The 26383-nt window shown below is 42.7% G+C and overlaps 1 protein-coding gene across 1 annotated transcript; it reads left to right on the top strand.

Moving 5' to 3' along the window:
- The first annotated feature begins 12444 nt into the window (after nt 1–12444).
- LOC132834132 (BTB/POZ domain-containing protein 1-like) lies at nt 12445–24722 on the top strand. The gene is made up of 8 exons (XM_060852763.1): nt 12445–12915; nt 15721–15877; nt 16934–17039; nt 17773–17970; nt 19289–19481; nt 21014–21101; nt 21875–22021; nt 22910–24722. Exons 1-8 carry the CDS (start codon nt 12542–12544, stop codon nt 23069–23071), a joined length of 1425 nt encoding a protein of 474 aa, XP_060708746.1. The 5' UTR covers nt 12445–12541; the 3' UTR covers nt 23072–24722.
- Nucleotides 24723–26383: the final 1661 nt, after the last annotated feature.

Here is a 26383-nt window from a genome sequence, read left to right as displayed (position 1 = left end):
GTTTCAATCTGCTCTGAAGCCGGGAGTTTGAGTCCATGCTGAGGCTAGGAGTTTCAGTCCATGCTGCAGCAGGGGTTTGAGTCTATGATGAGGCCGGGACATCGCTGACGCTGCTTGAGCAGGGATTAAAAAGCAAACAAAAAAAAGAGAAATGAGGGAGAAAGAAAGCATGGGCTTTGCCTCCTAATCCACTGTGGTAGTGATGAGTAATGATTGGTTGATGATGAGTGTTTGTAAACTCCCCATCCTGCAGCATAACATGGTCTCAGCTCAGCTTTTACCTTCAATTGGTTAAAGAGCTCACTCTGCTGAGACCATATGGTGGTTGGTGTGCAACAATGACCTTACGCTAAATGAATTCCATGCACAGACCTCCCCCAGATGAACTTTAGGAGCTGGAACATCAGGACCCAATGAATAACGCTCAACCTGACCTTTACACTGCTGTCATCGCCCAGGAATTCTCGCACAACATCACTGCCCTAAGTGAGACACGATTGGCAGGAGCATACCAGCTTAACGAACAAAGTGGTGATTCCACCTTCTTCTGGAAAGCCAAACTGGTCTATACATGGTCAGCTTCACTATATTAAAAAAACTGGTCAGCTGTCTTAAGTAATCTCACTGTTGGGTAAGTGAGCGGCTCAGCCTGGCCCAGAAACAACACATCACAGCTGTTGATGCCTGCACTGCAGCCCTCAGCACAATGGCTGAGACAAAAAAGGCATTCTACACCAGCCTCGACCAATCCCTGTCCCATATCCCCAAGGGAGACAAATTGATTCTCCTCAGCAACTTCTATGCCAGAGTCCAGAGAAACACAAGCCTTTGGAAAGGAAAGTTAGGGAAGGAAGGCATAGGGAACACAAACTCCAACTGAATCCTAGTGCCTAGAATATGACCATGTCATATTCCACCAGAGAGACAAGCACAAGGCATCGAGGAACACCATCCCCCTGTCCCCCTCTCCAAGCTCTGGCACCTATTAGATGACATCATTGCCTGAGTGAAGGACCAAAAAGATGTCCACATCACCCATGCTATGACTGGAACCTATGACTGTTAGACTGATCACTGACTACTGCATTCAACATTTCCATCAAACTGGCAGAGGTAGAAAAAACTCCACCCCAGGAGATGCAGGATCAACTCTGGTGCTGTCTGGAATCAACTGATTGTACCATGTTCAAACAGTCCATAGGTACCTTGGAGGGTACGCCACCACCATCACAGACTTTATCAGCAAGTGTGTGGAGGACTGTATTCCCCAACAGGAAAGCCTGGATGAATCAGGACATACAGAACCTACGAAAAACCAGGCGTGAGGCCTTCAGATCAGAAGACCCACTCAAATATAAGGAATCCAAGTATGACCTTCATACAGCCATTAAGACAGCCAAGGGCCAATTGGAGACCCAGACAGACACCGGCGATAATGGCAAGGACTGAATGACATCACAGGTTCTAAAGAGAGACAGTGCAAGATAGCACACGATGACACATTCCTCCCAGATCATTTCAGCTTCTTCTATGCTCACTTGGAGCAGAACTTCAACAGAGAGGTAACACCTATCCCAACAGTCACTGCATCAGAGGTTAGATCAGTTTTCCTTCGTGTGAATCCAAGGAAAGTGATGGGACCAGACGGAGTACCAGGCCATGCACTCAGAGCATGTGCAGATCAACTGGCAGAGGTCTTCTTGGACATCTTCAACCTCTCCCTGCACAGGCCACTGTCCCTGCTTGTCTCAAGAGGGTCAACATCATCCCTGTGCCTAAGAAGGCTCATGCGGCATGTCTCAATGACTACCGCCCAGTGGCCCTAACTTCAGTGGTCATGAAGTGCTTTGAAAGGCTGGTCATGGCATTAATCAACTCCAGCCTCCCCACTACACTTGACCCACTCCAATTTGCCTATCGGACCGACAGATCTACATCAGATGTCATATCACTTGCCCTTCACTCCTGCCTAGAACATCTTGACACCAAGAACACCTACATAAGAATCCTACTCATTGATTACAATTCAGCCTTCAACACTATTATCCCTTCGAGATTGACTAACTAAACTTAGTGATCTCGAACTATGCCCCACTCTCTGCAACTGGATCCTCAGTTTCCTGACCTACAGGCCACAATCAATGAAGACTGGGGACAATATTTCCTTCTCACTAACACTCAACACTGGAGCTCCCAGGGGTGCATACTCAGCCTCCCACTGTACTCACGGTATGCCCATGACTGCGTCGCCAAATACCAGACTAAAGTCTGGTTGAAGATTTGTAGCTCGGGTGTCCGTTGTTGTGGTTCTGTTCGCCGAGCTGGAAGTTTTTGCTGCAAACGTTTCGTTCCCTGGCTAGGGAACATCATCAGTGCTATTGGAGCCTCCTGAGAAGCGCTGCTTTGATGTTTCTTCCAGTATTTATAGAACAAACCACTATAAATACCGGAAGAAACATCAAAGCAGCGCTTCTCAGGAGGCTCCAATAGCACTGATGATGTTCCCTAGCCACGGAACGAAACGTTTGCAGCAAAAACTTCCAGCTCGGCGAACAGAACCACAACAATACCAGACTAATGCCGTTTACAAGTTCGCTGATGACACCACCATAGCCTGTCGAATCTCAAATGGCAATGAAACAGACTAGAGACGGGAGGTGGAAGACCTAGAAAAATGTGCACTGAGAACAACCTAGCTCTCAATGCCAGCAAAACCAAGGACCTCATTATTGACTTTTGGCAGAATGTTACTTATGCCCCACTACACAGAGGTGGAACAAGTAGAGAATGTCAAGCTTCTGGGAGTGGGTCACCAACAAGCTTTCTTGGCTATCCTTGTGGACGCATTGGTTAAAAAGGCCAGCAACGTCTCTCCTTCCTCAGACAGCTGAGGAAACTTGGTATGAAGGTGAATACCGTTTCCAATTTTTATAGGTCTGCCATCAAGAGCATTCTGTCTGGATGTATCACTACCTGGTATGGTAACTGTACCATTCAAGATCAGAAACGGTTACAGAGAGTGGTGAACTCGGCCGGGACAATCACGAAGGCCAACCTCCCATCTATAGAATCCATCTACCAGGCCCGCTGTCAAGGAAAGGCCCCCAGCATTCTCAAAGATCCATCCCACCCTGGCAATGTTTTTCTACAATCTCTACCATTGGGGAGAAGGTACAGAAGCCTGAACACACACACCAGCTGGTTTTGAAACAGTCTCTATCCTCCTGTGGTTCGAATACTGAATTCGAGCAGAAAGGGAGAGACAAAAAGAGAGAGAATTTGAACTTGAGAAGATGCGAATTAGCCAGCCAAGTCAGGTTAACAGGATAGAGATTAAAAGAGAAGGTCGCGATATATACAAACATATCAAACCTCTGCCACATTTTGATGAGAAAGATGTTGAAGCCTTCTTTATTTCATTTGAAAAATTGGCTAGGCAGATGGAGTGGTCGGAGGATTTATGGGTAATGCTAGTTCAGACAAATTGCTAGGCAGAGCTAATGAGGTGTTTGTCGCACTGTCAGATGAGGGGTCAAGGGATTATGAAGTGGTGAAACAGGCTATTTTAAGTGCTTAGGAATTGGTACCAGAAGCCTATAGACAGAAGTTCAGAAACTTAAAGAAGGATCCAGGTCAGATTTCTGTTGAGTTCAAAAGAATTTAACAGAGTCATTCTGATGTATGGGTGTGTACTTTAAAAATAGATAGGACATTTGAGACTCCAAGAGAGATTATTCTGCTGGAAGAGTTTAAAAACTCACTCCCAGAAATGGTAAGAATTCACATGGAGGAACAGAAAGTTCAGGAAGTGAGAAGGGCAGCAGAATTAGCAGATGAGTACGTGTTGGTGCATAGGACAAGCTTCTGGCCAGACTTTCATTCGTGAGGGATAGAAGTTGGGAGATGGGTAGATCCTAGACTAGAAACTAAATGTAGAATACACTGGTAAGAATTTACCACAGGATAAAAAATAAGCCCAAGAGGGTGGAAAGGAGGTGGAAGGCCTCAGGTGTTTCCACTGTGGTAAAGTGGGACACATAAAGTCATAGTGCTGGTCATTAAGGAAAGGCACTGTGGGAAAAGATGTGGTTAAAAGAAACTAAGCCAGTGGCATTAGTGAAGGTAGTAAAGGAGACCCCAAGAAGAACCGAGGAGCAGCAGGAGAATGCACGGGCTAGGCAGGGGCTGTGTATGGAATTAGTATCTGATTTCTACAAAGAATTTGCCTCTGTGGGTAAAATTTACTTAGAAAGAACAGGGAGAGAAGGACAAGAGATTATCATTTTGAGAGATACAGGATCTAACCAGTCGCTATTAGTAAGAGATGAGCGAATATGCACTCTTTCTGATCTGTTACCTGAGAGTGTTGTAATTTATGGGTTGAATGGACAGAAATTTAGCTTTCCCGTATGTAAGATCAGGTTAGAATGCCAACTCAAGACTGGGGAAGTAACAATGGGAGTGATTGACAGAGTGTCAGTTCCAGGAATCCAGTTTGTTCTTGGGAATTATTTGACAGGATCCAAGGTGGGAGTGACACCCTTTGTTGTGGAGAAGCCCAAGGAAGACCAAGAAACTGAGGAGTTAAAACAGAAATATCCTGGTATTCTCCCAGACTGTGTAGTCACCAGATCCCACTATCATAGGTCACAGCACAAAGTGAAAAGTAAAGAGAAAGGTGAAGGAGTTGAGGTTCAGTTAGCAGATACCCTGTTTAATGTAATGGTGCAGGAAAAAAGGCAGAGGGTCAGACAGAAGTGTTTAGTCCTGAAAGGCTGAGGGACTTGCAACAGCAAGACAAGACGATAAAAGATATGTATGTGGATGCATACTCTGAACAGGAGGTAGAGAATATTCCAGAGGGTTTTTATCTGAAAGATAGAATTCTAAGACGGAACTGGAGGCCACGGCACGTTGATGCAGAGGAGAAATGGGCTGAAGTGTACCAGATTGTGTTGCCAGTAGCATAGAGAGAGGAGGTTTTACGGGTAGCACAAGAACTATCTGTAGGAGGTCACCTAGGGTACGAAAGAGTCAGGCTAAAGTACAAAAACATTTTTATTGGCCTGGAATGCACAAAGACGTGGTTAACATCTGCCACAAGTGTCATACATGCCAAATTGTTGGTAAGTCACAGGCGGTAATAAAACCAGCACCTTTGTTGCCAATTCCTGCATTTGAAGAACCTTTCACATGAGTTATAATTGATTGTGTAGGTTCCCTCTTGAGAACTAACAGTGGGAACCAGTACTTGTTAACCATAATGGATGTGTCTCCCAGATTTCCGGAGGCAATTCCCTTATGGAGTATCAAGACAAAAAAGGTGATAGAGGAATTAGTAGTTTTCTTCACACGGTATGGGCTACCCAGAGAGATTCAGTTTGACCAAGGTCTAATTCTACTGCTAGGCTGTTTAAGGAAGTTATGGATAGCTTAGGTATACAGCACTTCAAATCCAGTGCGTATCATCCTGAATCCCAAGGAGCTTTGGAAAGGTGGCAACAGGCGTTGAAGATCATGTTGAAAGCATACATCAGGGTTACCTGAATAATTGGGATAAAGGTATCCCATTCATAATTTTTACCATTAAAGTTGCCCCAAATTAATCTACTCAGTTCATTCCTTTCGGGTTAATATTTGGGCATGAAGTGTGAAGCCCTTTGAAATTAATTAAAGAAAAATTGACAAGACCAAAGTCAGAGATCTCACACTTAAATTATTTATTGGCGATGAGGGAGTGACTAAATTGAGTAGCTGAGTTACCTAAACAGCATCTAAAGGGGGCACATTATAGAATAAAGTAGGTGGCAGATAAAAGACTTGAGACTCTGACGTTTTCCCGAGGGGATGACGTAATAGTACTGCTCCCAGTGATAAGATAAGAGATAAGAGATCCCTTCAAAGCCAGGTTTAGTGGTCGCTATAAAATTGAGAAGAAGTTGAGTCAGGTGAACAGCTAGTAAAGATGCCAGATAGAAAAAAGATATCGGGTATGTCATGTGAACATGTTGAAACTGTATTATACCAGAGAGAAAGAACTGGAGAAACAGGTGTTAGTTACTGCTCCACATAGTGAGGAATCAGTTCCAGGTGATGTAGATTTTGATATGCCTCAAAATAGATTAAAAAATGAAGAAGTCCTTGAGGAGTGGGATAGGTTAGTAAGCTATCTATCTCACGAGCATAGAAAGCAGTTGAAAGATTTGTTACTGTTGTATTAGGACATATGTAATAATTAGTTGGGGGGGGACTAATGCTATTGTACATGAAGTAGACATAGGGAATCCTGATCCGATAAAACAACACCCCTATCAGCTTAATCCTTTCAAAGCCAGACAGGTCCAGAAGAAAGCTATGCTCGACCAGGATATCATCGAGGAACAGGAGATTCAACGTTTCGGGCATCATTCCTGAAGAAGGGCTTGTGCCCAAAACGTCGATTCTCCTGCTCCTTGGATGCTGCCTGACCTGCTGCGCTTTTCCAGCAACACATTTTCAGCTCTGATCTCCAGCATCTGCAGACCTCACTTTCTCCTCCAGGATATCATCGAACCAATATCAGAGCGAGTGGAGTTCACTGATCGTCTTAGTTCCCAAACTGGACAGGACTCAACGATTCTGCATGGATTATTGGAAGGTCAACATCATTACAAAATCGGACTCATATCCAATTCCTAGATTGGAGGACTGTATCAAGAAAGTCGGACAAGCCAGTTACATCACCAAGTTAGACTTAATGCATGGTTACCAACAGGTAACTTTATCAGAGACGGCGAAAGAAATTTCTGCGTGTGTTACCCCAAATAGGCTATATCAGTTTAAAGTGATGTCCTTTGGAATGAAGAACGTACCCGTCACATTCCAAAGACTCATGAACAGAGTGGTGGCTGGGTTAACAAACTCTGCAGTCCATTTGGACGATGTAGTGATCTTTAGTAAATCCTAGAAAGATCACATGGTACAGTTGGCAGAGCTCTTTGAACGACTACAAGAAGAAAAACTGGTAATAAACTTAAACAAAACTGAATTCGCAAAAGCAGAGGTGATATTCTTGGGACATAACATCAGTCATGGAAGGTTGACCCCATGGAACGCAAAGACGTTCCTACTGAGGAATTTCCACCACCAACCTTGAGGAAAGAGGTGCTTTGTTTATTAAGACTCAGTGGATTCTATCGGAAGTTTGTTTCAAACTTCAGCAGTGCAGTGCCATCATTAACTGATTTGCTGAAGAAGAACACAAAGTTTCAGTGGACAGTACAATGCCAGGAGGCATTCAACCCTTTGAAAACAACATTAACCACCAAACCAGTTTTAACTACACCAACTGTTTCAAAACCTTTTAAAGTCGCCATTGATGCCAGTGACATAGGAATTAGAACTGTACTGCCACAGGAAGTTGAGGATGGGATTGAACTGCCAGTTGGTTACTTTTCAAAGAAACTCAACATCCACCAGAGGAAATACTCCATGATCGAAAAAAAACTCTTGAGTTTGGTACTGGCCTTACAACGTTTTAATCTCCTTTGATGTAACAGCCCTGTTCACATCCACCAGCATCAACCTGGCCAAGGAAACACTGCCTACACTATTATAAGAACCAAAGACACATACACCAAACACCACCAACTTCCTCTGCAAAGACAACATCGTCAAGCTAGTGGACCTATGCCTTACCACCCACTTCACTTTCAACAACAAAACCTATAGACACACTAACGGAACACCCATGGGATCTCCGATATCAGGGTTCTTAGCAAAGGCAGTAATGCAGAGACTGGAACAAACAGCTCTGCCAACCATCCAACCCAAACTTTGGGTCTGCTAAGTGGATGACACCTTTGTCATCACTAAACGAAACAAATTAGAGGAAACCTTCAAGACCATCAATAATACCCTCACTGGCATAAATTTCACTAAAGAGGAGGAAAACAACAACAAACTGCCATTCCTAGATGTCACAGTAGAGCGAACACCCAATGGGGAACTTCAAACCAGCGTCTACAGGAAAGCAACACGCACGGACCAAATATTGAACTACAGAAACAATCATCCCAACACCCACAAACGAAGCTGCATCAGAACATTATTTCAACAAGCCACCGCACACTGCAGCATAGAGGAACTACGAAGAGCAGAGGACAATCACCTATACCGTGTATTCAAAATGAACGGGTACCCAATGAACACAATCTGCCGATTTCTCAACAACAAACCCAAACAAGGAGACAAAATGTGTCCAGAAACCCTAGCCATTCTCCCCTACATCAAAGACACCTTGGAAATGAATTCCAAATACTCAGACCTCTTGATAGCCCACAAACCCACCAACACACTAAAACAGCAGCTAATGAACTTGAAAGACTCTATACTGACAACAAGCAAAACTAATGTAATTTACAAAATACCTTGCAAGAACTGTAACAGACACTACATTGGACAAACAGGCAGAAAACTAGCCACCAGGATGCATTAACATCAACTAGCCATAAAAAGACATGACCCACTCTGACTAATATACTTACATACAGATGAGGAAGGACACCACTTCAACTGGGACAACACATCCATCCTAGGACAAGCCAAACAGAGACACGTACGGGAATTCCTAGCGGCACGGTGGCACAGTGGTTAGCACTGCTACCTCACAGCGCCAAAGACCCGGGTTCAATTCCCGCCTCAGGCAACTGACTGTGTGGAGTTTACACGTTCTCCCCGTGTCTGCGTGAGTTTCCTCCAGGTGCTCCGGTTTCCTCCCACAGTCCAAAGATGTGCAGGTCAGGTGAATTGGCCATGCTAAATTGCCCGTAGTGTTAGGTGAAGGGGTAAACGTAGAGGTATGGGTGGGTTGCGCTTCGGTGGGTCGGTGTGGACTTGTTGGGCCAAAGGGCCTGTTTCCACACTGTAAGTAATCTAATCATGGCACTCCAACCAGAATTCAACAAATACATTGACTCGGACCCCATTTACCACCCCCTGAGAAAAAGAACAAGAAATGACATCACCAACCCAAGGAAACCTAAACACATAAATAGGAGGTAGGTCACAAACACCAGTGCTTCACCAGAGGCTCACTGATGATGTTACCCAGCATGGTGATGAACCTTCCATCTCAGCGAGCAAACTTACAACCAGAACCTCAACCTGAGTGACAAATCTTCTCAAAACCCACTAATATTTTAATGTTTATGTCACGAACAACGTGTAGAAGGATCACAATCCTTACATTCTTAGAATGCTTTATGAGACTATTTTGTTGGAGTCTTATGTTAAAAACTTTTAATTTAAAAATTGTATATGTAGCCAGAATGTAATCGCAGATGTGTTATCATAGATTAACTGATAAAGTTTAGATGAGATTTGTATTCATCCAATGCTTTGGGACAAAGTTTAGGTAAGCTTAGATTAAAGCTATGTGTATGTTATGCTGATGTGTTTAAAGAATAGGAAAAGATGAAGTCATCTTTTCATTATGGTGGTTCATTTTTTCTTAAGGGGAGAGGTGTTATGAAGATGTAACGGGTACGGTACCTTTCAGAGAGTTTAAAGCTAGCAGAACTACTTGATACCGCACCAAGTGTTCTGAATTAGGTAACAATACAACATTTGGTCGAATACCTACATTAGTTGGGTTGTCTGGAACAAAAAGAAATTTAAATTCAGCCAATCAGTTTAAAGTATGCCCCAATATACCAAACTCTAATCAAGTTTGAATTTAGTATTTTGACAATATTAACACCAATGAAATGACCTGAGGCTTTGGCATATAAAACAGGAAAAATATTAAACAGTTGGGGGAGAACTGCCAAGCCACCAGCACATACAGACTGCCCAAAACACAGTTCTCTTAAAGGTACCTTTATGTATCAATGACCTGTGAAACAGAAATCCCTAAGAAGAAGAGAATCTACACAGGAAAATACAAAGGGAAGATTCAACAGCTGTCTGGTTTTGAAATTTGAATTTTTGGTAAATCTTACTCGGGGATTTTATTAGATTAGATTAGATTACTTACAGTGTGGAAACAGGCCCTTCGGCCCAACAAGTCCACACCGACCCGCCGAAGCGCAACCCACCCATACCCCTACATTTACCCCTTTACCTAACATACGGTCAATTTAGCATGGCCAATTCACCTGACCCGCACATCTTTGGACTGTGGGAGGAAACCGGAGCACCCAGAGGAAACCCACGTAGACACGGGGAGAACGTGCAAACGCACACACAGTCAGTCGCCCGAGTCAGGAATTGAACCCGGGTCTCTGGCGCTGTGAGGCAGCAGTGCTAACCACTGTGCCACCGTGCCGCCCACTGTGCCACCGTGCCGCCCACGGTATGATAGAAGGGAAAGTAAAAGATAGGTTAGAGGAAAGAATTGTAAATAGTTGTTAGTTAATTATACTCTTATACTTTAAGAAATAAAATTGTTACTTTTTAAATAGTTCCTGGCCTCTCGAATTTTCATATATTATGGCATGGCTTACATCTTTTCTGTGTTGCTGGTTTAAATTAGCAGGGATGATTTACCCTGTGTCGTAACAATGGTATGACCTGCCCGTACTGCATGCAAAACAAAATGTTTCTCTGTATCTAGGTACATGTAACAATAATAAATCAAATCAAAATGAACAGATGTCTATAAGACCGTCATCATAGGAGCAGAATAATGCCATTTTGCTCATCGAGTCATATAGCACAGAAACAGACCCTTCAGTCCAACCAGTCCATCCCAACCATGTTCCCAAATTAAACTAGTCTCAACTTGTCTATGTTTGCTGAAGAAGGGCTTATGCCCGAAACATTGATTCTCCTGCTCCTTGGATGCTGCCTGACCTGCTGCGCTTTTCCAGCAACACATTTTTCAGCTCTGATCTCCAGCATCTGCAGTCCTCACTTTCTCCGTGTCTGTGTTTGCCCCCATCCCTCCAAACCTTTTCTATTCATGTACTTTTAAACATTGTAACTCTATCTGCATCCACCACTTTCTCTGGCAGTTCATTCCACACACAAACCACACTGTAAAAAGCTTGCCTCTTATGTTCTTTTTTAAATCTTTCTCCTCTCATCATAAAAATATGTCCCCTATTTTTAGCACCCCCATCCTCCAGAAAAGACCTTTGTCATTCACCTTATCTATGATCCTCACAATTTTATAAAACTCAATAGGCCATTCCTCAACCTCCTATTCTCCAGTGAAATAAATCCCAGCCTTTCCAATCTATTTTTGTATTTCAAATTCCTCATTCTCGACTGTGTCCTGGTAAATCTTTTCTGAACGCTTTCCTGCTTGATAATATCCTTCCTATAACTGGGCAACCATAACCACACAGCATTCCAGAGGAGGTCTCACCAATGTCCTGTACAACTTCAACATGAGGTCCCAACTCTTATACTCAAAGGACTGAGCAAGTGTCATTGTGTATGTAGATTAGATTACTTACAGTGTGGAAACAGGCCCCTCGGCCCAACAAGTCCACACCAGCCCGCCAAAGCACGACCCACCCGTACCCCTACATTTACCCCCTACCCAACACTACGGGCAATCTAGCATAGCCAATTTACCTGACCCGCACATCTTTGTGACTGTGGGAGGAAACCGGAGCACCCGGAGGAAACCCACGCAAACACGGGGAGAACGTGCAAACTCCACACAGTCAGTCGCCTGAGGCGGGAGTTGAACCCGTGTCTCTGGCACTGTGAGGCAGCAATGCTAACCACTGTGCCACCGTGCTGCCCACACACGTGTGTGTGTGTGTGTCAGTGCCTGACTGTATGTGTCTAGGAGAAAGTGAGGAAAACAGATGCTTGAGATCAGAGTGGAAAAGTGTGGTGCTGGAAAAGCACAGCAGGTCAGGCAGCATCCCAGGAGCAGGAGAGTCGAAGTTTTGGGCATAAGCCCTTCATCACGTATGTTTTCTGGGGATGTGTGCGCATGATCTGTGTCAATGTGTTTGTATATCTGGGTTTCTGTATGTATCCGAGTGTCTGTGTGCATGTCAGTAACGAGATGTGTGTGGGTCTGTTTGTGTGGATATATGTCAGTATCTAGGTTTGTGTCTAGGTGTGTGCACGCATGTCAATGTTTGTTTCTGGTTGTGTGTGAGTCTGTGCCTGGGTGCATCTGAGTCTAAGTGTGTGTGTGTCTGTGTCTGGTTGTGTCAGCCTGTGCCTATATGTGTGTGCATGTCTGTGTGTGAGTCTGTGTATGTGTCTGGTTGTGTGTCAGTGTCTGGGTGACCGTGTGGGTCTGTGTCTATGTGTATAGGTATCTGGGTGCATCTGTGTCTATGTGTATGTGTCTGGGTGTGGTTGGGTCTGTGTCTCCGTGTGTGTGTGTGTGTGTATGTGTCTGTCTGGGTGTGGGTGGGTCTGTGTCTGGGTGTATAGGTATCTGGGTGCATCTGTGTCTATGTGTATGTGTCTGTGTGTGGTTGGGTGTGTGTGTCAGTCTGGGTGTGGGTGGGTCTGTGTCTGGGTCTGTGTCTGGGTGTTTGGGGAGGGGGGGCCTGCCCCCGGCCCCACCCTGGGCTGCGCTGTGAAAATGGCTGAGGCGGAGGGTGAGGATACGGCAGCGAGGCCGAGAGCCAGGTCCAGGCCGGGTGAGAGCGGTGTTCGGCCGGTGGATTTGGCGGTGGGCCCGGGTCTTCGGGCCCCAGCCCCGCCGCTGTATAACTGGCAGGCGGCGCAGCGCTCGGTGCGGGAGCGTTTCTCCTTCATGTTTAACAACGAGCTGCTGAGCGACGTCCATTTCGCGGTGGGGAAGGGGCCTGGTGCCCGCCGCCTTCCCGCTCACCGCTTCGTCCTCGCCGTCGGCAGCGCTGTCTTCGACGCCATGTTTAACGGCGGCATGGCCACCAGCTCGGCCGAGATCGAGCTGCCCGACGTCGAGCCCGCCGCCTTCCTGGCGCTGCTCAGGTGAGGAGGCCAACTTGAGCCCGAGGCTGCGGCCTACAAATAAATAATTAAATTCCTCATAAAAATTGAGATTGTCGCTGACAGATTGTGTCGATGCAAAGAATATTCCTAAAGGCGGACTGTACAATTTATTATAATTAATGAAGGTGTAAGGATGAGTGGCAGCAGCATCCAGTTTGTTTATTAATAGAATTATTGACTATTAATAAACTCGGCGAGTGTCCCTGAATCCAGATAGTTTGTTCTCTAACATTTATAATAATATCGCAGTCCCGCCTGCACCAGGGCTCCTCACGCATTTGATGGGATTTCTCATAAAACTGCCTCTGGTCAGTGTTACTGCTTTTGAAATAAATTATTTATTTATATTTTGATAATTAACAATAAAAGAGGGGTACCGCCCATTTTTAAAAATGATTAAATACACCGGTATGTCATGAAGATGAGCTGTGCCCCTGCTCACTCTTTTACGGTTAATAATCTGAACGTTCCTGACGTTAATGTTATGGTAACTCTGGCCCCAACACAAATTGAAATACAGTCTCGCTCCAGCTGCAATATGGCTCAGAATTTTATATTTTTTTAAATGGCTAAATCTTCGCTCTTATTGCAGGTGAATCGATGCATGTTGTTTTCAGACTGGGTATAGGATTCACTTTGCCGGGATATTATTGTTTTAGCAAATTTCGGAGCTGAAATTAGAGAAAACAATGCAATCTTCAGCCTCTGAATTATCAACATTTTGCACCATGGTGTTTTTCTTAAGGATTAGCGTAGTTTAATTGTTCTGTTAGAAAAATATTTATAATTGGGCTGACCCAGTACACTTAGCACTGACTTTCATTCTGTATTTTTTAAATGTAATAACTTTTGCTTTTTACAATAGTTTTAAGGCGAGGTACAGAATGGAGCAGGGGACATGACTGAAGGTCAAATAAACCGGTTAAGCAAACTCTCCCACATCGTACTAGAGTCGTTAGGAATTAAAGATTAACCTACAGAATATTGTTCCAAGAAGTCCTGGAGAAAAACCTTTGTGGCTGTAACAATTTATTTTGATTTTCCTTTGAATAGTTTGTCATTTTTTTTAAAATATAAATTAACAATGGTAAAAGACTGAATTGTTTAAATGTGAAGACAAAATTTTAAATCTTTGAGAAAAGTACAGTTAGTTTAGCGAGACTTGCAGACCTAATGAACCAACTAGCCACCTGTATTTTATCATTCTCCATGAGTGTTGGTCAAGCATAATCCAGTTGATTTACAAATCCTAATAATGGTTGGGATGATTGTGTCTGTTGATTAACGAAGGGAATGAGGCCTCCCAAGATTGTGAACAGCTGCGGTTGGAAACCCAATATTTAAAGGAGGCTTTTGCATATGACGGTCAGTCAGAATAAGATGGTGAGCTTAAAAATAACATAAATGCTTTCCCTTTTTAAAAGGGAAATAATTATGCCTTTGCGTATTAAGGTTCATAAACTTTTGAAGTTCAGAGACATTGCAAACGAGGTGGGAAAAATCTTTATTTAGGGTGAGTCAGGTAGATGTGAATGGGGATATTATGTCCTCGTCTCGCCAATTCAGACAAGGCTAGGTAAAGCATAAAATGTGGTTTACTCTGGTTTGTAAAATCAAGGAAAAGAAGTGTGATTCTTGCAGAGATAATGGCAAATGAAATAGTAATTGCAGGGTAATGTGATATACATCCAAGTTTGTTTGGGGGTGGGTAGGTATAGTGTCAGTACTGAGCAGACAGCACTACTTGAGGGTCAGTGCAGAACCGGTGTGGGGGAAGGCACACTCAATAGGATTAGTAATTTAGGAGATGTGGCACACCGGAGCTACCATCTGTCCTCTCAGGAGGATGTACATGAGTCAAAGGACAGGCATTATCAATTGTTGATGGCTAGACCAACATTTATCCTTTGACAAACAACAAAAGTAGACTCTCGCATGTTTACAAGTGGACATTTGTATGAACTTGTATGTATATTGGTGACCATTTTTCCTAAATGTTCTAGTAGTGACAGAACTTTTGTTGAAAGACAATGCCCTGAATTTTTGATAAGCATGATAACAATGAAATTATTTCTCTGCACATGTATCTGTGTTGTAGTACCGATCGTATCATGTGTGTTGTATATTAATTTTTATGAATAAGATTATCTGATTATCTTGACAGACACACTTGCTCAGGAAATTCAATACTGAGAAGTTCCTTCAGTCACATTTTTTCAGAAGAACAAATAGGGGTTTTTCCCTGAAATCAACAACAGGTTTTTCAGAAATGGGAAAAATCTACTTCCTCACAGATCTCTTGTTGCATAGTCATTCAGCATAGAAGGGCCCTTCAACCCATCGAGTCGGTGCTAACTTATCTATGCTGATCCCACTTTTTCAGAAGTGTCCACCAACTAATTCAGGACAAACTTACTCCATCCAATCACTATTCAAAAAGCCCCAGCAGAATTTACGGAGAAAAGTGACCAACTGTTATGTAATTTCTAGGAAGCCTTGTTTCATTTTAAAAATCTGAGCCCTTCTCAGTGACCTTTACATGATCTGTTTTATTTAAAAACATCATTCCAGGTACTTTCTTGTAATCTGACATTTTTCTTAGCAGTTGTTCAAAACTGGAGTCCTCCAAGAGATATTAAATATGAAGAGTTTTGTTAATAAGAAGTTAAGAAATGGATTTTTGCATTTTAGGATAGCTAAATTTGTCAATTGAGGTCAATTAGGGATTATTCTCCTTTACCCTTCAGTGCTGCTTTTGTGTGAGCCGGTATTGTTCTTGTGCAGGTTTCTCTACTCTGATGAGGTACAAATTGGTCCTGAGACTGTGATGACGACTCTATACACAGCAAAGAAATATGCAGTACCAGCCTTGGAAGCCCATTGTGTGGAGTTTCTCACCAAACACCTGCGAGCTGACAATGCTTTCATGTTACTAACTCAGGTGATTATTTATTGGCTGTTCGCAATAAGATATGAGCAGAAGTAGGCCATTCATTGCTGTGGAGGCCGGGACGCTAAATGTCTTCAAGGCAGAGATTGATAAATTCTTGATGTCACAAGGAATTAAGGGCTATGGGGAGAATGCGGGTAAGTGGAGTTGAAATGCCCATCAGCCATGATTGAATGGCGGAGTGGATTCGATGGGCCAAATGGCCTTACTTCCACTCCTATGTCTTATGGTCTTATTCAGCCCATCAAATCTGCTCTGCCATTCAGTGAGTGTGTGCCTGTTGTGACAATCCTCAACTCCACTTTCCTGTCTTTTCCCCAGAATGTTGATTCCCTTACTGATTAAAATTCTCTCTCTCAACTTTGAATATGCTTAATGACCCAATCTTGACAGCACTGGAACAAAGAATTCCACAGATTCACTATGTTCTGAGAGAAGAAATTCCTCCCCGTCTGTTTTAAATGGGTGACTTTTTATTCTGAGATTATGCTCTCTGGATCAAGATTCTCTCATTAAGGGCAACAATCCTCTGCATCTACTCTGTTCATTTTAGGGATTTGACAATGAGCACGTGGATCTGTTTATACTGTACAGATAGAAAGATCCCTTTAATCCTTTGACCAACAAACAAGGGAGAGGGAAACAATCCAGGGATGCTGCTCCCAATCCAATGATAAAAATCTGAATAATGGGTGAGAATTAAAATAACTTCAGGCACGTGCTGCTGCACGAAGCTGTTTTGTGCTGAATGCTGAGTTTCCCTTCGAATGAATGGTATGGAAAGGTCCCGATGCCCCTGTTGTGCCTCTGTCCAGTTAGTTGCCTGGTTTTACCCAGCACTATGCTTGGGTCACGGTTCCTGCAGACATGGTGCTGGTAGCTTGTTCATGTCCCAGCACCAGCCCTGTCACTGCCCCAAGTTTCAGGCAGTTAGGATGTCTTTCATCTTTATGAAGGAGTTTCCTTCCACTGTTTTAGTGATATGTGATCATTAGTTTTGATACATTTGTTTCATTTCCCTCATTTTATTCATTAAAATGGTTTCAGGCACGCTTGTTTGACGAGCCTCAGCTGGCTAGCCTATGCTTGGACACAATCGACAAAAACACTGTGGATGCAATCAGTGCTGAGGGCTTCACTGATATCGATCTTGGTGAGTTTGAGCTGTCAATAATTCACTCAGAGGGGTTATTCTTCAGTTTGTTCAGGGATGGTGTTACAATCCAAATGATACACTGGATAACTTGTCCAATTTATCTTGATATTCTGATATTTTAAAATGCTACTGGGCGTGGTCTGTAATAGGAACTATTATCAGCATCATGCTCCATCCTTCATGGTTAAATGTTTAGAAAGGCAGGATGGACTATCAAGTGAAAATAATTGTATGTAATTCAGGCCTGACATATTTGCATCTCTGTCTTTCCCCTTGCTGCACTGTCAGAGTGATCTTTCAAATGAGATGGTAAACTGAGAATTCCTGAAGAAGCGTTTATGCCTGAAACGTCAATTCTCCTGCTCCTTTGATGCTGTCTGACCTCCTGCGCTTTTCCAGCAACATATTTTTAAGCTGAGAATTCCACCTTCCCTTTCAGCTGGATATAACTCTGACCCTAGCCCTGTTACTACTCAAAAAAGAGCAGGGAGCTCTCCTTAGTGTCCTGGTCAGTCAACTTCCCTTACTATCATCACCAAGGATAGATTTTCTGCAAGTTTGTGGCATATTTCCTCTAATACAACAAACAAACAATTCTTGTTAGCTCTGCTTGGCTTTGAGATGTCCTGTAGTGATGAAAAGAGTAATACAAATGCTAGGTTTCCTTGCATCACTTGCTCAATCGTGAATGCAGTGCAGGCCTTTATCTATGCTTTCCCTCTGCGAGCAGATACGTTGTGTGCGGTGTTGGAAAGAGATACTCTGAGTATCCAGGAGATTCGGCTCTTTGCTGGAGTGGTGCGCTGGGCCGAAGCAGAATGCCAGAGGCAGCAGCTGCCAGTTACTCCTGGGAGCAAGCAGAAAGTGTTGGGAAAAGCCATAACGCTGATCCGGTTCCCACTGATGACTATCGAGGAATTTGCAGCTGGTCAGTGAGTTCAAACAATCCTATAATTTCTAAGGCAGGTTTACCAAAATCTACTAATTACCATTAAATAATGAAGAATATGGAGGATAGTAATGGTTGCACTGATAGTGTGATCTAATCGGGATTAATATACTGAATAGTGGGTACCTGACAGTAACTCTGGGCTGTTGGCGTATTGGATTGTCTAATGTGCATGTCTAATCAATCCCTGGATAATTTCTATTTGTAAAATTTGTTTATTTGGCAGCTACCTAGAATGTCGAGGTGGAACCAAAGCTCCTGTGTTCAAACAAGATGAATAGCATTTGTTTTTCTTATGTTAATGTGGGCATAATTAACTAAGCTAGCATTTATTATTTATCCTAATTACCCTAGAGAAGGTGGTGAGTTGCCTTTTGAATTGCTGCAGTCCTTAGCATATAGTGCCGTTTAGGAGAGAATTCTATGATTTTGACCCAGCAACACTGAAGGAATGGTGAGTGGCTTGGTGGGGAACTTGCAAGTGTTCCCAAGTATCTCCCACCCTGTTCTTCTAGATGGTAGTGGTCGTGGATTTGGAAAATACTGTTGAAGAACTTTGGTGATATGTATTTAAGAAGAAGCCAGACAAACATGAAGAGGAATAGTAGGATAGAGTGATGTGGTGAGATGGACCAGGGTGACTGGTAACCTTTCTGCAATATAAACTAATTGGGCCAAATGTTTTTTTTGATACTTTAAAATATTTTTATATTGGAATAAGAAACTAAAAAGACCTGTCATTTTAAAAAAACACCCCTGAATGGAAACATGAGTGTGGGGTTGAAGTTGCTACACACTGCAATGGGACAGTAAATTAGTTTTAAGGGAGGAGGCAGTAATCAACAAATGAGAGAAATAAGGAATGAAACCAATCCCATCAGCATTTATTAATTTAATAGTAACTTTCCACAACTTGGACACTGGTAGACCAGGCCATCTGCCGCTCAGAATTTCACTGTCAGGAATAGTTTACCAGAACTGCTCAAATGTCTGACACTGACGAACTGATCCCAGAGATGCTTCAGTAGAGAGCAATCTAACAACGGGTGAAGAGGAGTATTGAAAGTGGAATTAGACCAGATCAGGGCAGGGTACAATGGAAGAGGTTACTTTATCCAGAAGAAAATATTTACAATCCAACAGGGAAAGATTGGGGCTGCAAGGGTAATTCAGTAGCTCTTCCAAAGTGTTGGTACGGGCAGGATGGGCTAAATGGCATTATTAAATGAGTGGTTTAATGTCCAAAATAAACAATTTAAGGCGCAACCATTTTTTATTCTTCTTCCCTTCTGTTCAGGACCTGCTCAGTCTGGGATCCTCTCCGATCATGAGATCGTTAATCTATTCTTACATTTCACCTTGAATCCCAAGCCACGCGTGGAGTATGTTGACCGGCCACGCTGCTGTCTGCGGGGGAAGGAGTGCAGCATCAGCCGCTTCCCGCAGGTGGAGAGTCGCTGGGGATACAATGGAACCAGTGACAGGATCAGGTTGGCACACAACTCACCAGTTACACTTCCTGCTCTGCAAATCCTTACCAATCGAATAGCTAGAAGAGGAAGGGATTATCACAGCCATAGTTGTGATCGTGTCTTCACTTTGTGTCCATACCGGTTTCTGATACATTGTTAGATTTCAGTCAAGAGCAGAACCCTGAATAACCTTTTTTTTTAACTGATTGTAGTGTCTCTATCATTGTTCTGGCTTTGTCCAGCTGATTCTAAATAGGATGGACATTAAAACCTGAGATCATCCAGCTTTGGACAATTCCACTGTCAGTAATCCTTCCCCTGACTCAGCGAGTGATGCTGTGTCTGTTGTGATTGAGGATGTTGCTGAGTTGGTGCAGTCAAAAAGCCATGCCAGGTATGGAGAGATCTCCCCAGAATTCTGCAATGTGCTGTAAACTGTTACTATGACCATGTTTCATAGTTTTCTGGGAGTTTACCCAGGCAATCACCAGAGTTTTTTGAGCAAGGGTGATGCACTTGTTCAGAAAAGCAATCCCCTCACAATTCTAGTGCCTAAGTAACTTGGTAAAGTAACTGGGTAAAGTAGCCACTTCCATTGTACCCTGCCCTGATCCAATTCTACTTTCAATACTCCTCTCCACTGAAACTGTTCTGGGCAGTTTATTGAGCAGTTTATTGTTCAGTTCTCGTAAACTGTTCCTGACAGTAAGATTCTGTGAGACAGATGTTTTAGTCTATCAGTGCCCGATGAACTTTGTACTGGGAATCTTGTCTCATTTAGTGATCTCTTGGTTTACCAGAGAATATTTCTCACAGCCTCCCTCGTTTACTGATGGACTTTGTGCTTCATTGAAGCCCAGAAAGATTTGGTTTAATTCCCTGAGGGGTGCAATGGATGTGTGAACATGTACAGATTTTAACTGGTATTTGATGGCAGCGTAGTCTAAGAACCTGAGTGTGCATGTGATGGGGGATTTTGGATTGTTTTGTGGCTATTCACAACATTCTTAATCAGCATTTTGAAGGAATAGGATCCAGGGCATTTCTTTAAGGGCTGGTTATCACACTGTTTTCCTTTTGAGAGATTCCTAGCACCTTTTATATTGATAGCAAGAGCAATCTGACCCTGTCTGTGATTTTGGAAATTTAATTTTCTTTTTGAAGATGTTGTAAATGTTGAGGGAACATTCTGTTGTTGTGACAACCCTTTGCTCTCCATATCAGGTTTATGAATCTATGAAATGAGAGAGTAACTTTAGTCAGTTTTGAGTCTCCTTTCCTGGAGTGCATCCCAGACTGTAATGGTCCACAGTTACTGAAGGCGAGGGTGGGTCTCCATTCACGCCTAGCCAAGATTAAGAACCTGGCTTAGGTTGTCAATTTGACCAGCAAAAAGTATTGAGTCTCTGAGGGAGGCTGGTTTTCCAGTATTGCAAACATCTGAGTCATTGAAATAATAGTTCATTAGTTTTAAATAGAGAAAGATTAAATCTCAAATATTCATTTGGAAGGAGTCTGGAAGCTAACCGTTCCCTTTGTTTGTTTTGAAGATTTTCAGTGACCAGAAGGGTGTTTGTTGTGGGTTTCGGGCTCTATGGTTCTATACATGGCCCAACAGATTACCAGGTTAATATCCAGGTGAGAGAATTTTTCCCGGTTCTTTAGTCATTCGTGAATTAATTATGTACTACAGTGTATCACACCGTCAACAGCACCCGTTTGTTCAAGCAAATATTTATCTTCCATACAAAAAGTTTTCTACTTTCTGAATAAAGTGAAACTTGTCCAAATATCTGATATTCCCATTCTTTATATCTATGCAGTCCATATTCAAGGCCTTGATGTTCTACTCAAGTTTCAAATTAATTATTTATTGAAATGGAGGCAGATGTAACACCTAATATTCATCCTCTCTCAGACAGCATGGAAATACTAGAGTCACTGTGGTTTTTGGCAGGAAATGAATGGACACTGGTTTAAGCCACTTCCCACCTCAATCATCAATTTGTCAAATGCCATTTAGAGTTGTTTGAATAACTTGTTCATGCTAACTGCCTACGTAGTAACATTTGTTCCTAATTCATTTTTTCACTAAATTTTACTAAACATAAACTGGATAAAGTGCTAAACTTTAATGGCTTGGAATATGGCTGAGTGAACTGATTGGTCCATGGTAAGATAAGCAGAAATTTATAGATCCTGCCCTTCCTGCAGGCAAGATATAAAAGCTCTTTTTTGCTTCTTTTATAAGTCTGCCTTAGAAAGGTTTCTTCAATTGGGTCTTTCCTGCTTGTTGTCTGCTGTCACACTTCCTCATGATGTCACAGCAGCATATACCAGGGAGGCGGTAACTGAAGGAGCAGGTACTTGTGGTCACTTTCAAATAATTGATTTGTCCTTTTACTTTCTAGATCATTGAAAATGACAAGAACACAACTCTTGGACAAAATGACACAGGATTTTGTTGTGATGGATCAGCAAGTACATTTCGGGTCATGTTCAAGGAGCCTATTGAGATACTGCCAAATGTTAGCTACACAGCCTGTGCAACTCTCAAGGTATTTAATCTTCCTCTGCACCATTTATCTTCAAATTTGCCCTATTTCACTCATTCTCATCTGGAAGCTTTTCTTTCGCTTCCCTGAGTAAATATTGCCTGTGAAGAGCTTTACACATCCTGTTCCACTGCTCTCATCCTCTCCCTGTGTTGTTCCATTCTGAGTTCCAGTACTGGGGCCCAGACCATTCTTTTTTCCTGAGCTGAATGTGTACAATCTGCCTGATCCAAGTTGGACTGAGCAGACATTGCCTTATCAGACATCACAGATCATCACCTGGTGCTGGTACATGCACTCTCACAGCAGATATTACCAATCAGAGCTGACTGCCAACACTATGAATTAAGGTCAGCAAGGCTGTGGGAACAGCTGTAATTTAGGAACTTACTGATCCATGGCATGCAAGATGCACCACCTGACCTGGTGAAAGTACACAAAATGAAATTATTTCTTTGTGTATTACCAGGTACCAATTTAAATTGTACTTATTGATTTGTTCCTGCATTCTAGACAGTCTGGAACAATTGGAGAGTCTGGCAGCTAATTAAATGAGGCAGAATATAATTCATTCGGTCCTCATTTTGAAATTACCAGCTCTGAAGTTACTTTTGTTTTTCTACTGTACACATTTATCATGGCAGCCACGGAAGTAAAGGTGACACTGATGAGCAGGTGTAATTAATGTACAAAGCTTGCACAGGCCAAACCCATCATTAATGTGATGCAAGGTTTTATTGGAGAAAGGTTTACAGGGACATTTTTTTGGAGGTGTAAATTTTTAGTATACAGGTTATTCACAGTCTGTGGATTGCTTCCTGGATTGCTGTTACTATACCTATTCTGCTTTCAAGTAGTTTTCATTTCTTTTTCATCTCTGCTTTCCATTAGGGGCCTGATTCTCATTATGGCACCAAGGGATTGCGAAAGGTAATTCATGAGTCCCCAACAACTGGGATCAGCACTTGCTTTGTTTTCTTCAATGTACCGGGAAATAATAATGGAACGTCTGTGGAAGATGGGCAGATTCCAGAAATCATTTTCTACACGTAGCCTGGTTCCTGGCTTGGACTGCAGCAGAGTTCATCTCAAACTGCCAACAAAACAGCTGTTAAAGGCCGTGCTTGGCGCTTTCTCTTTCACTGCTATTTTTCCTCCCTTAGGACATGATGCCTGCTGCAGGCAAAGAGCAGTGGGTTAAAGCCATCAATAATTGGATGTGAGTTAAGAGTTTCATGCAGAGAGAAGAGAACACCTCTGTTTGGTTTAGCAGAGAAGGGTTGCAATGGGCTGTGAAACACCAGCTCCAAACTACACAATATAACTCCTACAACTATTACAGTTAACTAGTAAAGTCACCACCAAGACATAGTTAGGAGAATGCTTGAATGGATGCCACTTTGGTTTTTGTGTTGGGTTACACAACATCTGTTTCATTGTGGAATTCACACTGTTGGGTTCATCAACATATTTAATTATAATTAAAACCTTTTTTTGAATTTAATTATGTTCACAGTAGTGGCCATTGGGAGCTGATCACTTAACAATTTGAAACCACTTTTAGGGATGCTGTAGAATGGCTAAGGTGTTTTGTGCTCACAGATTGTGGACCGCATTGTACTCTATGCTGAACCCCAGACCAAACTGGAAGTCACTGCTTGAAGAAGCTCAATGTATCTTCCACCACCATCAGTCCACTGCTATAGATCTTCCTGGGATGAGCACTTGAAACACAAAGCATACAAGACCACAGCTGAGTACTGGAAAGTCAGATTAGAATCGAAGCTTGATGACTGGCACAGACAGGATGGGACAAAGTGCCTTTTTCCCCTGCTGTAAAGACTCAAATAACCCGTGCAAGTACACTCTGTAACAGAAGTACCTCACCCATCCTTTATTACCTCCCATTAGGGACGGGTTGTGTGTTGGAAGTTATTGACACTAAGCCCTGATGCTCATTGTTACTACACTGCCAGTGTAGTAACAATGAGGAGCCCATTCAGTTACAGCAGCTAGACTGAAACTTAACTGTTAAAGTTAACGGCTGGGAAATTGAAGGGTCATTCGAGTTATCCTCCCGTTTTAATCGTGTCAACTCTCAAATGCAGCTTATGCATGTGAGACTGATCTGTTCCATCTATTTCTTCTTCTTTAATACAATTTTCTAGCAAAATGTTTTTTTCTGACAATTTATTGAAACAAAATTTTTAGAAATACTGACAACTCTTAGGGTTTTAAACATTTGTATGTTTAAAATGTTAGGAATTGAAGCAGTGGTTAGGGAAACTTGATCCCTGTTGGGGGAGTGCAGAACAAGGGTGCATAATCTTTAAAATTAGGTCTAGGCCTTGGCATGATGCATGAAGCAACATCCTTCACACAGGAATATGGTAATCTGGATTTCTCTCATGCAAAAAAAGTCATTGAGGCTGTGGATCATTGTGAACTTTCAAAACTGAGATCGTTTTTTTCATTTGGTGAGGGATTGAGAGATACTGAACAAAGGCAAGAGTAGTGATTGTAACAAGGTCAGCCAGGTGGACCTCCTAGAATGAGTTCCCTGATTGGCCCTTATAATGTGGTCCAATCAGGGAGCCCTGGCTGACAGAAGAACATGAATGTCAGACATCCTGTTCTCTCAGGGGGAGCTGGATCAGTTTAAAGGAATTTATATGTGTAAATAAAGGGCGACTTGGTGACAGGATACTGGCCTCTCTGGATCTTTTTTCAATGGTGGTGAGACTGGGATTAATGATGTGACCATGCAAAAGTGTCTATTAGCTGAAAGTCCTGATAGACTTCAAACAGGCAGTACAACGAGCTTCATTTTTGGAAAATGTGGCCAGTGGACCATATGAGTTGCTGGGTATTCCAATGCAAGTGGACACTCTTGCCAGGCTGACTGAGTTTGGGGTACACCACTTGCTTGAGGCAATTGTGTAGTCTCAGGACATATCCTGATTGAGGGACTCTAGGTCAGCCCACAGCAAAATCCTAAAACAAAGCCAAGCCTTGGCCAAATGGTTAAAACTTCCTTCAGGATTGTTATAGTCACTGCTGGCATGCAGGCTTAAGACAGCAAAACAGCCCCACTAGACCTAAAATGAATGAGAATTCATATGTTGGTATCCAGGAGAGTGCATCTGCATTGGATTTGGAATAGTTAAATTGCTTAGCAACATCCAAATCAGAACCAATCAAAATAAGCATCTGGCCAGTCATCTGGTTCAAATGGAGGTCGATACTGGTGCAGCCATTTCAGTGATTGCAGAACAAGTCTTTAACAAGATTTGTTCTGGAATCCAGCCCTTGGGTTTGTGCAATACTTTGGCTAGACTGAGCACCTACACCAGATTAAGGGTACAATTTTGGTTCTGGTCTCCTACGAGAAGCAGTTGGTTCAGTTACCACTGATTGTGGTAAAAGGCTTGGGCCCAAGCTTGAAGGGGAAAAAATTGGTTGAGAAAGATTCACATAGATTGGCTCACCATTTTTCTATCAGAAAATGGCTACCTGAGTGAAGTCCTAATTAAATATCTGGAAGATTTTCAGCAAGATCTAACGACTATCAAATAAGCCAAGGTCACCTTGCATGTTGACCAGAAAGCAATTCTCTGATTCTGCAAGGCCTGCCCAGTGCCATTTGCCTATGGGCAGAAGTAAAGGCAGAAGCAAAGGAATCATTAAATTAGTCCAGTTTGCAGAATGGGCAGCACAGGTCATATCAATTGTGAAGCCAGATGGGTCAGTTCGCCTTTGAGGATTTTAGCCTGGAAATTTAACTGCCAGAGATCATGCAATGGGATGTTCAATTAATAAAATGGATTCAATAAAATATTCAGTGCATCATAGCATCAATGGAAAGAGAAAAAAAACCAGTAAACTGCTTTTCGCAGCTGGCTAAATAACCAATCCCTCACATAGAAAACTTGTACACAAAACTGGCAGGGGAAGGGTTGTCCTTCACAAAGTTGGACATGAACCACGTTTACTTACAGTTAGATTAGGATTCCTGGAAGTATGCATAAGGCCTCGTATCAATACAGGAGACTCATTTGGGGTATCAAGAGCCTGTGCAATTTTTCAGCAGATGATGGAGAACATTTTACAGAGTCTACCTCAGGACACCATTTATCTAGGTGATGTAATAACAGGGAAGACCAACAAGAAGCACATAATGAACTTGGACATAGTCCTTTGACATTTCTCCCAGGCAGGTATATGCTTTAAAAAGGGAATTCAAAGTTTAGGAGAAGATTTGTATCTCGAGTGTTTGTTGTCGTGGTTCTGTTCGCCGAGTTGGGAATTTGTGTTGCAGACGTTTCATCCCCTGTCTAGGGAAAGAATGTGTGTTTCAGGCATCCT

The sequence above is a fragment of the Hemiscyllium ocellatum genome, chromosome 39, assembly GCF_020745735.1.
Source record: "Hemiscyllium ocellatum isolate sHemOce1 chromosome 39, sHemOce1.pat.X.cur, whole genome shotgun sequence".
Taxonomy (NCBI): Eukaryota; Metazoa; Chordata; class Chondrichthyes; order Orectolobiformes; family Hemiscylliidae; genus Hemiscyllium; species Hemiscyllium ocellatum.
The sequence above is the reverse complement of the archived record's forward strand: the minus strand, read 5'-3'. Positions and strand labels throughout refer to the sequence as shown.

Coding starts and splice junctions, on each gene's coding strand:
- LOC132834132 (XM_060852763.1), top strand. CDS start 12,542: ATGGCTGAGGCGGAGGGTGAGGATACGGCAGCGAGGCCGAGAGCCAGG. Junction 17,971..19,288: donor TATCGAGGAATTTGCAGCTG/GTCAGTGAGTTC, acceptor CCTTCTGTTCAG/GACCTGCTCAGTCTGGGATC. Junction 22,022..22,909: donor CAGCCTGTGCAACTCTCAAG/GTATTTAATCTT, acceptor GCTTTCCATTAG/GGGCCTGATTCTCATTATGG.